The sequence below is a fragment of the Hyposmocoma kahamanoa genome, unplaced genomic scaffold (assembly GCF_003589595.1).
Source record: "Hyposmocoma kahamanoa isolate Upper Pololo Valley unplaced genomic scaffold, ASM358959v1 63, whole genome shotgun sequence".
Lineage (NCBI taxonomy): Eukaryota > Metazoa > Arthropoda > Insecta > Lepidoptera > Cosmopterigidae > Hyposmocoma > Hyposmocoma kahamanoa.
The window spans coordinates 18,388,781-18,402,125 of record NW_020653851.1 but is presented as its reverse complement, the minus strand read 5'-3'; the positions used below and the strand labels follow the sequence as shown (position 1 = coordinate 18,402,125).

Sequence of the window (13,345 nt, the reverse complement as noted above, 5' to 3'; positions counted from 1 at the left end):
TTGGTTCACGGATTTGGTGCAGCAAGCGAACACCTACTTAGGTGAAGAGTGAACATCAGTCTAGCCTTTTTGTCCAAATCACTTAGTTTCGTTTTGTACTATAATAGTGTGACTATTTTTGTACTTTCGGTGTCTTTTGAGGAAACAAATGTCGTTCATTTTTAACCGACTTCAAAAAAGGAAGAGACTATCAATTCGACTGCATTTTTGTTACGCAATTACTCCGGTATTTGTGAACCGATTTTGATGATTGTTTTTTTGTTGGAAAGAAAGTGCCTCAATATTGGTCCAATTTTAATTTGAAAATATTCCACCTCTAAAATTAGCAAACTCGGGGATGAATCCAGTTCCACGCACTTTCCGGTAACCGATTTTAATACAACTTAGCAAATAGATATAATTCCACGAACTTTTGAGGTCGGTTTTTTTTATAAAAAAGTTAATTGTTATTATTTTTTAGTAAACTTAAGCGTTATGTACTCCACAGTCCTCTGTAGAGGAGTAATAAATAGATCCATTTAGGAAAGAAAATAAATTTTAAATGAAAAATAAATTTTTATTTGTGTTTCTTTTTTGTATACTATGACAAACAAAGTAATTTAAATTTTGAAGTCAGTTTTTTGTATATGAAAGCACGAAATTGTTAACAAAAAAAAGGTATGAAAATAAAAAAGGTAGGGACCTCTTGTCTGTTGAAAGTAATTTATGGGGAAGAGGTTTTAGTCCGTACGTCTCTGGGTGCAATTTTCAATAAAATCGGGCATACCCTTCAGTCCGGACTTATAGCATTCACGAGTACTTTTTTCTTCCAAAGTAAAATATTATAGTTCGTATGGAATGTTATGGAATACATGTATAGACGTAATATTTATACGAGAAATAAAACTTTGTCTGTCTGTTCTTGACAGTCGTCTTTACAAAGTGACAAATTTATTTAAGGGCAATGATAAGATTCCGATTGATATTTAAAATTTGTCATTCACACACATTCAATTGAAGAAAATATCCGTGACAGTGACCCGTTTCGCACTTGCAGATTGTGTCGATCTATGATGTCTGAACATTGTAAAAATTTGTAAATGTGTACAAATGTTTATTTACAAAGAGCAACCCCTACAGTTTCTTGCTCATTCTTCTCAAGGCAATCTGCCTTACGAATGAGCAGTAGAGTTTAATCAATGTGACCACATCGAGTTCTTAGGTTTTCGCAATTGTTACACATAGATACCTCCAATGAACACTAAGCCAACTTAATTTTTGGACCTGTTCTATTTTTATTTTGTTTTTTGTTTCTTTTTTTTTACAAAATTCGTTTTTTTTTGTTCTTGTTTCTTTTTTTCACAGAATTCGGGGAGCACAACTAAGATTATATTTATATTAAACAGCCATATTTATTTACTAAGGCAAATAAATATGGCTGTTTACAAAAATAACAGAAGACGACCAAAAAATAAAGATGGCGTAGTGTTCATTGGAGGTATCGACATAGGAAATGAAACTATTTTTACGGATCTCAATCTCGTATATTTGTTTTTTCAAACAAACTAACGTTTCGGACCCTTTACAAGTCCCGTGGTCACGGCATCGAGTACATAACTATATTCACAATGGTTACGGGTGACTGAGATGGTAAAGTCATCAACGCGTTATGTTTAATATTACTACAAACCACCCTATTTTTCACTATTGTCACAAAAGTTTTAAATTTGTATTGAATTGTTATTCAATTATTTTGTATGTGAAATTACTCCACTAATTTCTTGTAATTATTAATACAAAGATCGAACACTCAGAAAAAATTCCTTCGATCCGGCTGAATTCGAACCGACGACGTCTTCTAGCTTACCGTGCCAGACGCTATACCAACTAAGCCACGGAACGACCCAGCGGCCCTCACGAATTTTTTTAACGTGCTTGCGTCGTGTCTTTGTATTTGGTTTTTCAACGATTTTTAGTCGTAGCGCCATTTATGAGAAATCTCTGTCTCATGGTGACAGACTTCCCGTTCATATCTTGCATTTAAATTGCTCCGTCTATATATTTATGGTTAGGTTAGGCTACATACCGTTAGGATTAGATAAATTCATTGGAACGACTCTTGAGGTCTCACCGTTAGGGTTAATAGGGTACTTTATATTTTTATCTTAACTTTACCATTATTTCATGCACAGCAGGCCGTTGGTATTTGCTGCATACAACACCACACACTCCATTGTCAGACAAGCACTACCACCACATTAATACCTAACCGTACGCTGTTCAGGTATTTAATTAAGGACTTTTATAAAAATAGTAAAAAACAATGTAGTTTGCACTAATATTAGACATAATCAGTTGATTATTTTACTATCTCAGTCACCCGTGACCATGGGACCTGCAAAGAGCCAAAAATCAACATAGACTATTTAGATCCGAAGAAATAGCTTCATTTTCAATATGACAATTTCAAGTGTTATTTGCTTCACCATCATCATTATCTCAGCCCGTTAACACCCGTTATTTGCTTACCTATGAAAGAAAGATTATCTGAGTTTGAGTTTGATATAAGTAAACATATAATTATCTACCGGTTTTCTTCCTAGAGACTGCCACATAAACTCCAAATCAGCAATATGCGCCGGCACAGGTACTATGAACCCCGTTGCGTAATTGTTTACCACGCCATCGCGCACGTAGTACAGCTCTGCATTTAAACCTGAAACAAACAAAAACCTTTTTTCTACACCTTGAAAGACTTTCTTAAAGCTAAAGCTGTGTTAATGTGTGTGTTGTAATACTTTTTGCTTTGGGGTAATGCCGCCGATATGAAAAGAAACCTGCGGTCAGGGTAATTCTGTGCCCTAGAGCGTTTTTGAGAGATAAGATTAAATAGATTAACATTTTTATACTACCGTTACAGTACTTTTACGAACATGTTACTTGTGTTAAGAAGAATTGTATTTTTGTTATTTGAAAATAGTGACAGACATAACATTAGCACGAGGTATAAAAATGAACTAGCTATTCTTGACATTCGTCTTCACAAAGTGATAAATTCATTTAAGAGACTATGTATAAGCTTCCATAATAAGATTCCGGTTGATATTCAAAATTTGCCATTTACGAGGTTTAAAATTATAGTGCAACAAAAACTTTATACTATAAGTTTATTATACAGCTTCTGCGTGTTTGGATAACAAGAACCCGTTTAGCTCTTGCAGGTAGTCTCAATCAAAGATGTTTGAAATAAATATTGTAAATGTATGTATTCAAATGTATATTTACAAAGAGCGACCACCAGCGGTTCTTGCTCATTCTTCTCAGGGGACTCCGCCTTACGAATGAGCAATTTCAAGTGTAATTTGCGTAATTATGAAATAAAGATGAGAGATTTGAATTCTGAATTTTAAGAAGAACTATCAATTTAACCTTAATTCAAAAAGAGGCAGTATTTACGTTTTATATAAAGTTACAATAATGACCCCTTAAATATTTTATACAATTTCGCATTAACATTTCAATACACTATAACTAAATAACATTCACCAAAAAAGCATTAATGTCTTCATCAATATTTCAGATGCATACAAAAAAAATCTTATTATTCTAATGTCGCATTGCGGACGATTGCACCCCTGTGCAGGACCCAGGTTCGATTCCCGTGGGGTGCAGTGTCAAATTATCCAACTAACTCTATTTGCTTAGCGAGAAAGAAGTTAGAGTGCATTTAAATGTACTTTTTTGCTCTATACAAAAAGAAATTAGGGAGGCAAGCATTGTGATGTTGGCAGGTATAGTCTCCACATTTTATTAATATAAAATGATGATAGTTTTAAAGTACTTATAGTAAATAAATATGTCATGATATTTTTCGATATTTACATCAAGCGGAACGATTGAACGTTTATTTTTAGCCTAAATTGGGGATGTGGAATAATTTAACGTCTTATAAATATCAATAAGAACAATATATGGCCTCAATAAATAAAAAATAAATCCTAAACCAAATTTCTTCATAATCAAAATCTTCAAAATATAAAATCCAGAACATAAAATGGCGTATCACCCAATCCGCTTTCATTTTGAGGCGGCAAAGCGAACAGACAGACGGAATATGAAGTGGCACTTTGCACAATTGATGAATCACTACCCCTCGTCTACCCCCGCTTTTCCACAACCTTACCCCGTGCTCTTGCTGCCCTACAGCTACTTAGGGTGTTAACGCATCCCTACGTTTACACCTACTTTGACAAACGTGTTTGCGGAGAGAGATAGATGTCTCTGTTTTGGTTGGAAAATGTACAATATTTTTTTCTTGATTATAATATAAATTTAAAATTTTACATTAAAAAGTTGGGTTAAAGGACTTAAAGAGCTGAAGGTTGCACGATCGAGTTTTGTGTAAAGTTTATTGTATTTATGTAACAAAGATGTATGTAATATACTGTCCTAATATATCAAAAATAATATGCATGCCGATACATACCTTAATAGTTACTACCTACTCAACCTACGACGTCCTATTTCATTAAAATTCCGTACCTTTTCCATAATCAGTAATTGCTATTTCCCTTAATTTTTGATTGGCTAAATGCGTAGGTAAAGCCATTAGTAATAAAAAGAGTCCGCGTAATACTCAAGAGCTTTTTAAGAACACTGAAATTTACATTCAATTATATTTGTTCTATAATAAAAAATCTTTTAAAATGGATTAAATCGGAATTAACAAACTAATCGGATTCGACGCACATGTGTCTAGAACTTTACCCGGAATTGGAACGCTATACCTTAAATTGACTCCACTCGGGTATGATGAAACGTCGAAAACGAGGCTTAATGAACTTGATGTATAACTACTTCCCTAAAACTAGTAAAACACCAAACCTTTGCCTTTCCCATAACGAAAAGAATTTCAAAAACAAGACCAATGATGAAAAACATCATCAATTCTATTATTAAGTAAAGAAAGATTTTGCCTCCCGCATTGTGAAATTCGTCGTCATCATCAGTGTTGCGTGGACAGCAACATAGAATGAGTGGATCTCTGCTGTTTTTCAAATCCCCTTTGGATCCAGATCCCGTGCTAAATATGCACACATATACTCCGTCCAACCATTTAAGTATTTAACTATTGACAGCTCGAATTCTAATCAATTAGTAATGTCCCAATGCGTATCCAATTCGATTTTTTATCACAATCGATTTTATGTATGAAGAAGTTTTATTCGTGAATATGGGCGGGTTCCAAAAAGAAGATATTGTCTGATTGGCATTGTGATGTTACGTTAGACAATTTGTGTACTCAAGAATTAATGTTAATGAGGATTCAAGTGAGGATTCCGTACATACGGAAAAGAATCCGACGATTCATTATAATAAACAATAAGAATTTATTATAATTATGTATAATTTATTTCATTACATTACAATTTATTAGACAGGTATCAAAATTTATCAACTTCAATAATCTTCATTACATAGTCCAATAGATTATGCTCGATAAATATCGGAGCTAAAGAGCACGTCGCTTCACTAAAATTAAAAAATAAAAGAGTCCAGGATATGTTACATTTTTTGTCTATGATTGAATGTCAATAATTACGGAACTTCGGAGGCCTGAATATGTCAAAAATTGAAATAAATGTTTGGACGGAGTGTAGTTTTTTGACTATTTTTATACACCCCATAACTTGGCTAGCGCGAGTTTACTCGCCTTGAAACTCGACCGTGTTTAAAGGCCGCAAAATGTAGGTCAAATAAATACCATAACTAATTACTAATGCACATAAGTACATAACTATGTCTAAAAATATTATTCAAAACTAATTTAAATAGGTATACGAATAAAGCTAGGCAAAACATCAATTAACAAAGAATTTTTAATAACCACACCAAAAAATACTTACTACGAATATATAAACGTTTCTATAGTAAATTACTTGCACCGCAAATCTTTAACTTCACAGAAGTGCATGTATCCGGTTAGAACCAGAATAACGCGGTACAAAGCGGTGTCGTTTTGTAATTAATACAAAGGCATTGCCTGCAGGCCCCTCACGTATTGTCATTAAGTCTCTTATTACAGAATGAAGAACAAAGGAGTACAGGAAGCAATTGCAATAATTTAGAATTCTGTTTGTAGTTAGATGTACGTGGTTGAGTTTATTTATTGATTAGAAAACAGTGGCATAGACTGCGTTTCTAGAACGATTAATAACTAGTGTGGGACACACTACAATGTATATGTATAAATATGCGTCTTATAACGCATATTTTGCATATGGATGGGTCAGCAAGTTGAAGAGCGTTGCCTAGTTCTTCGAAAAGGTTAGCTGACCCTGTGGTGCATGCCGCAATCTAACATAAGTTATAATTATGAGATTCTCTGCACCATTAGTACACCGCTAAGCAGTAATGTGAGCATTACTGCGTTCCGGTTTGTAAGGGTAAGAATAATGGTGAAATTACAGACATATGGGACTCGTCAACTTATGTCTCAGAGTAACGGGCACAGTGGCAATGCTCAGAAGATCTTTGCGATTAACAGCTCTAGTGGCACTGTAACTGTTATGTATAGGCATGTCACTTACCGCCAGGCGCATGACATGTTCGTCCTGTTACTTGGTATTGTAAAAAAGCGTGTATTTTTGTTTTTTGAAACAAACCTTTTTTCGGTGTTCTTTGGTAAATTAAAAATAGGTAATTTAAATTAATAACAATTAGGACATCACTAATTGCAATACCAAGTTGATTGAATATTACGATGTTTTACTACATGACATTCAAATTCTGAGCAAGAAAGCAAGATTTCGATCCGAAAATAAAATATTTCCAAGATATGTTTTATTGTTGTATATTTATTATATTTACACCTACGTATACATAACATTGTGACTACTTGTAAGATGCCAGAAGCCTTCTACCTACCGAGATTTATTACGATTATTTTGGAGGTGCAAGTACATCTATACTTGCACCTCTAAAATGTGCTGGGCACTTGCATCGAAGAAATTATTAGCTGCTCTCGCGGACTGAAGACATACTGGATCTCATCATCGTCGTATCAGAATGGTAATGATACAAACAAATCCAAGATTTTTGTCCTCACCTTCGGCAAGGGCGACGAAAAGTTTAATACTTAGAGAATACTGTTCAGCGAATGACCTTAAGTTACAGTATACAGTTCAAAGGTCTGCCAACTAACAAAAGGTTTTGTAAACAAAAGGATGATATCATCTCGAAACCTTATACAGAATATAGTCAGTATCTGCCCACGCGTCATCTAACACCCACTCGTATGTTTTTGAATAGGTAATAGTTCTTGGAATACAAGATAAAGGGCGTTGGTTTTGTTTAAAGATACATTGTTAGTTATATAAACAACTAGCCTACAAGCATTTCTAAGCTGGAAATGAAGTATTTATTCGGATTCAAACAAAGTAAGGTGGTTTCTATGTGTGTTCTGCAGTCTTTATTAAGGAAAGTGCTCAGAGGACCTTTTTGAACTGGTGCCACCGTCACATTTCCACCATCCCATCTCCCGCCAAAGAAATAGAGCCCATTCCCACATCATTAATGCCCGGCATTGTAAATTGGGCATCACGTTATTTCCTTCCTCGAACCAGCAAGATGCGTCAACACTGATTGTTTGACACATTATTACATTTCATAAACATTACCTTATTTAGCAAGCAATACTTACAATAAAGATTAAAACGAATTAGTAGTTTTATCAAGTCGCACGTCTCATAAGGTAATTAGGCAGACATGCGGTTCACACCGACATTACCTGTAAATATTCCTACGTTTTTCTTGGTATTTTATTCCCGTTCAATAAAATACTAAATAAAACCTACAAGATAAAAAGTTGGCACAATCTTAATAAAGAACCCAGTTTGCCACGTAAATGAGGAAATCCCCTACTTAGGATATCTCAAGGAAATGTTCCTTTCAGAAGCTTCCGATTCCATAATCTAATCGCATTAACTTTAAAACGCTGTGAAAATTCCATCCGCCTCTGTAGTTACCCCAAATGGTCCAAATTATGGACAAAATGGTGTCGTTTTTATTTGATTTAATTAGTTATTATAGACATGACTCTTATCGAATTTCAAAGCCACCAGTAGCAGCGATCAGGTTTTCAACTTTCGTTATACAGAGGTTAAGCTTTTTGAGCTCCGTTAACTTTTTGTCACCTGTAGGGAATTTTGTACTACGTTAACTACGTATTTACGGGTTTTCAAAGTACGTTTAATATACATTAATACGTATTAAGAGGCCAGTAGAGAATACTGACTTATTTTCGTTTGCTACGTTCCTGATATGTGTTTTCTGCTTCCTCCGTTCGCTTTAATTTACTTTTATTGGTTTTCTGTTTACCTAGTTTCACGCTAAATTAATGGCGTTAATTCATAGTATCGAAAATTATATGAGATTACTGCTATATATATATAACAGTTCTATTTGATGTGTTTAAAATTTTAATTGCTTGTTTTAACGTTAGGTAAATATGCTACTATTGTTATTAACGAAAAATGTTAACAAAGAAGTTACTTTTTTCGACGTTATCTTGAAAATTATACGTTAAAATTTTAAAACAATAAATATTTAAAACAATCAAAACTACGTGACTAAAAAAACTAAAATATTTTAATTGTCGTTTTCCTTATCTTTATATTTCTATATATTTTTATGACTATATACGTAGTCTTGATGTAATAAGGCCACATCTGCAAACTGACATTGTTTCAGGAGAGAGGTTTAAAGATTCTAGTATTCTATTCTTTATTTAAATTTTTAGTTAGTATTATTTTATGACGTGTTATTTTTTTTTTCATTTATATTCCAAAGCAAAATTATTTACGTTTATTTTTAAATCTAACTTACCTACTGCAATCCCTTTAACGGGTTTATACGTAGGTGGCTATAGTCATCCCATAGAGTTATAGCGCTTTATTTTTGGAAAACATAAATAAAAATTAAACTAAATTAAGAGGAATAATATTAAACAAGAGAAATTGTAACAATTACTACTAATAATAATATTTTCAATTTTTATAACATTAACTAATATTTATACTAACAACTAATGGTTTATTCTTATTTTCATGTGATAAAAGGAATTTTGTCTTATTATATATAACGTGGTTTTATTATACTCAGAGTGAGATTTGTTAATTCTTAGGTGTTTTGACAATCACTGGCTGTGGAATTAGAATATCTGTTTGAATATTTGTTTTATTATTAATTATAAATCTTTATTTTATAGTACCCTTTCCATGTGAAGTAAATTTGATTTTTTATTACAAGAAGCCTATCTTCAAACTCCTAATATCAATGCTCATATCGTTCGGCAGTTTGCCGTGTAATGGTTCATTAAACGTGGAAATTGGAGCGTTACCGCGGATGATATTTATGTCCATGTTTCGGGGTCTCATATTATTCTTAGTAAGGAAGTGCTCGTAAAAATTGCTAATGTAGTGGACATTTGGACGGTAAGTAATGAAAATTGTAATTAGCTTTTGTAATTTCATGCCACAGTATACGTATACAATAACGTGTACGAATAAAAAAAGGCAATCTGTATATACTGTCGACGGTAGGCTTTTGTCTGTTCCGCGCCCTAACTTTGAGTACCTTATACGACACGACGCTAAGTTTTCCCTTATCTGATATAAATAGCTTCGTCTCACAGTTTTTCTGCCTCTCTTTCCTTCAATTTTCATTTAATAATACTTCTAAGAAAACTTTTGTGACGTACTAGATATCTAAACATCTTTCCTCTTCGGTTCTCTATTGTCTTTAATAAGCTCCTCTTTTACAGGATTATTTTCAACAATTTTTCATTATTTTTTTTCTATGCAACAGATTCCCTCCATTTCATAGCGTTTAAATGAGTGAATGGAGGATGTTTGAAGACGATAGGCCGATATAGGAGATACGCAGTAAATACGTCAATGCATTCGATATTTTAGTACCTATTATACTAAAAACAATCTAGAATGATTCCTGTGACAGTTCAATGTGCACAATAACCTTGTAACAACGTACACTAATTTACGTATTTCATAAAATATTTTTATAAGCCTCGCCTTTAAATGAATAATCTTCATTGAAGTAAACACATTTAATTAACGTAAAAATAACAACAAATCAATGTTTATTTGTAAGAAATTAGCGTTTTTTTTTTAATTCAATAATTTTTACAACCTGCAAAGGTTACTTCATCACACTGCATTTGCTAGAGATGGGGTATATCGATAAAACATTCCGTTAATTTAATGATTAAATGTATGTTGCGAGAATTCATTCTTAAAGTGAGTTTTAATCGTAGGCAATAAATTAATATGTCATTATTAATACTTTTTTCATACCTGAAAATGGATGATAATTATGATAATAATTTTTGAAATTTACTAAAATATCTATTGAAATTGCACTTAAATTGTAGTGTGTTTTAGTGTTTTTTATTATAGTGTGTGTGTATGTTTTACTGAAGAACGCCTACACCGATATGGTTGAGAACGGCTAGAAAGAGAAGAAAAAGCGTGTGTTTTATGCCTGCAATATACCTAATAGAAAACAGTTCACGCACCTATACATCATTCAGAATACGTCAGAAAAACAAAACTATAAGAGAGTACTTTTGCTTAAAAAGTCAAATCCACTAAAATCTATCGACTTTACCTCATTCCTTTTCGAACGTCAAATGAAGTGTCACAGAGATCATCCTAGTTTTCGTTTGGTATAATAAGTTAGAGAATAGATTTCAAATGCAAACCTATGAGAAATGTGTTACATAGATTCTTCGCCATTGGTACATAGCAAAACTTAAGTTAGATTTTCTCAAAAAGCATCAGGCAGTAGCAACCCAGTCAGAGAATGGTTGCTTCTTAATTGATAGGTCGATGTTTCGAATCCATGTGGCAGTATGTAGCTATCACTACAAAGCGTGAAACATATTGACAGCGGGTGCGGGTCGGACGCGAGTCAGCTCGGGTGCACGGCGGATGTAATTCTGTGTACTTATATGGACGACAACACACCACGCGTGGGTGCGGGACGGGCTCAGGTCGGGTCCCGTTCGTGGTGTGTTGTCGTCCATCGCCCCGCAACCGTTCTCCGTGTTTCACGCTTAGTTATGAATTACGTAAATTAAGGAATATAAAATAACAACATATCTCGCCAACGATACGAGGAGAACATTGGGATGAAACCTGGCATGTGGAAAAGGGTTCACAACCGTTGGAAAACGTGTGAAGTCCTCAATCCGCACTGAGCCAGCGTACTAGACAGTGGCTTAAACTCACTCCATAAAGGAGATCCTTGCATAGCATGACGATACATAGTCCATCATTATCAAAAATATACACGATGAACTAAATAATATCAATTATTTATCTATGGTAGGTTTATCAGATAGCAGTCTTGCCAGGATCGATACTTCGCGTTTCTACTACAAAATAGCTCTGCTAAGAGTATGGAAAGTCAGTGTAATTACAGCACAGGATTTTAAGGGTTGGATTCCATCAGCACCGCGTCCGCTTGATGATACTGTTTTATATTAGAAGCGCATGAGTTCTAGATCGAAGTGTACAAAGTATTTGCAATTTGAGTAAATTCTGGTTATGGATTAAAGCATACGAAGAGTCAGAGTAGTCATAAGCAAAGAGATAAGCAAAGGCGGCCGTAATAACTATGTAGCAGGGAAACTGCCCGATCGTTTGTCTTCGCTTTTATGACATCATAATATAGTCAGCACTAGAACGCCCCTATCGCCCGAACGTATCAACCTACACGTCCAAGTTTTAAACATAGTTCTCGTAAGGAGAAGTTATAGTCCAACATAAGCTGGTTTGTCAGACAATCTGCGATATTCCTAACATGAACATAGCGCTCGAAAATAAAAGTTTCACGTTTCACCTAATATTTATCCAACAAGGGGATTTTTTCCACCATTTATCCTTCTCCCAATAGGCCACGATCGTTTCTATCACAAATCATTATTATTCAGGATCGGTTCTCGGACCGTGACATTATCCGCCGCCCTGACACGTCCTTTGAAATATGAATTGAAAAGTTTAAGGCGATTTCCCTGAAGACGTTTGACTGGCATGAGACACTAAAAATAGCTGAACGCTGCAGAGTGTCTTAAAGCTTTTTTGGTTATTTTTTACAAAAGAGGTCAATCTTCATAGGCCGGGTAGAGATGAAACCGCCATTTACATATCGAATGTTAAGTGAAGTACGAGATGCGTAAACCTAATATCACCGCGACGTCCCAAAGCAGTCCACGCAGCTCTTGCTGGTATGCCCTTCGTGCCCACACACCTGCACGAGGGAATATCTTAATGCGGCCACTGACAGTGTAATTAGATGACATCATACAGATAAACAAAACAAAACAGTAGAGCTCCTCGTTCACCAGAGTTTATCCAGGGAAATACTGTTACCTTACCTATTTCTGTTAACTTATATCACAGGGTGTCGGGCGCAGTGGCAGCGCCCCTCAGATCTTTGTGATTTAAAGCTCTGAGTGGTACTGCAACTGTTCTTGTATATCAACTGCCTTCGCGGCCCAACGTTTACCATGCCGGACTGCCAAGCAGAGATCCCAAGTTCGATTTCCGGGCCGGGAGAAATGTTTGTATGACCTACATTTATTTCTCTCGTGAGTGTGGGTGTAATTGGTGGTTGTCTATGTGTGTGTCCATGGTACCCGCGATACGGGGTTTCCCTAGTGCGGGCTATGTTGAGTGTGTGCATTATTATTACTTATTACATATCAAGCGACTTGTCCGTCCCGTCAGTTAGTTATTTTAAAAAAGGTAAAAGAGAATAAATTACCAAGGAATTAATTTAATTACACCCGTCATGTCAGCGTATTAGGCTCAACTCACACTAGAGTCGAAGCGTCGCGACGCGTCATGTTTTTCGCCTATAGCATATTCATCGCTATTTTCTCAATATTAAGGTACAAATTTGTGTTACGCAAACACGGAGTCGCGCGTCGACACGACACGAGGCTAACCTTCGTAATAAATCGACTTATTACCTTGACCAAATAACACAGAATAACTAGCGGAATTTTTTCGGCCCATCATACTGGAAAAGATTTATAGATACGGAGACCAGATCGACACAATATTCTAAATTCTAAATATTATTTGCCATTTGACTGTTAAAATGGAAAAGAATGTAAAACATTGTGCATTTGCATGCAATGCATTTTTTTTTCAATTTGTAATAATTTGCAAATTACTTGTGTCGTGTCACACGTGAAATATAAGGGTATTAATTTGACGCATATTATGTAAATAAATACTTACTGTACAATATATAATTTTTATTGAATATCATCATGTTA

General features: G+C 34.7%; 1 protein-coding gene across 1 annotated transcript in view; it reads right to left on the bottom strand.

Annotated features, from left to right (window-relative positions):
- LOC113230152 (tyrosine-protein kinase Dnt) overlaps nucleotides 1-13,345 on the bottom strand; it is a 122,692-nt gene that overhangs the window by 51,677 nt on the left and 57,670 nt on the right. Inside the window, exon 2 of the mRNA XM_026463942.1 lies at nucleotides 2,568-2,695. Coding sequence (XP_026319727.1) covers nucleotides 2,568-2,695 — 128 coding nt within the window. The remainder of the gene's footprint in view (nucleotides 1-2,567; nucleotides 2,696-13,345) is intronic.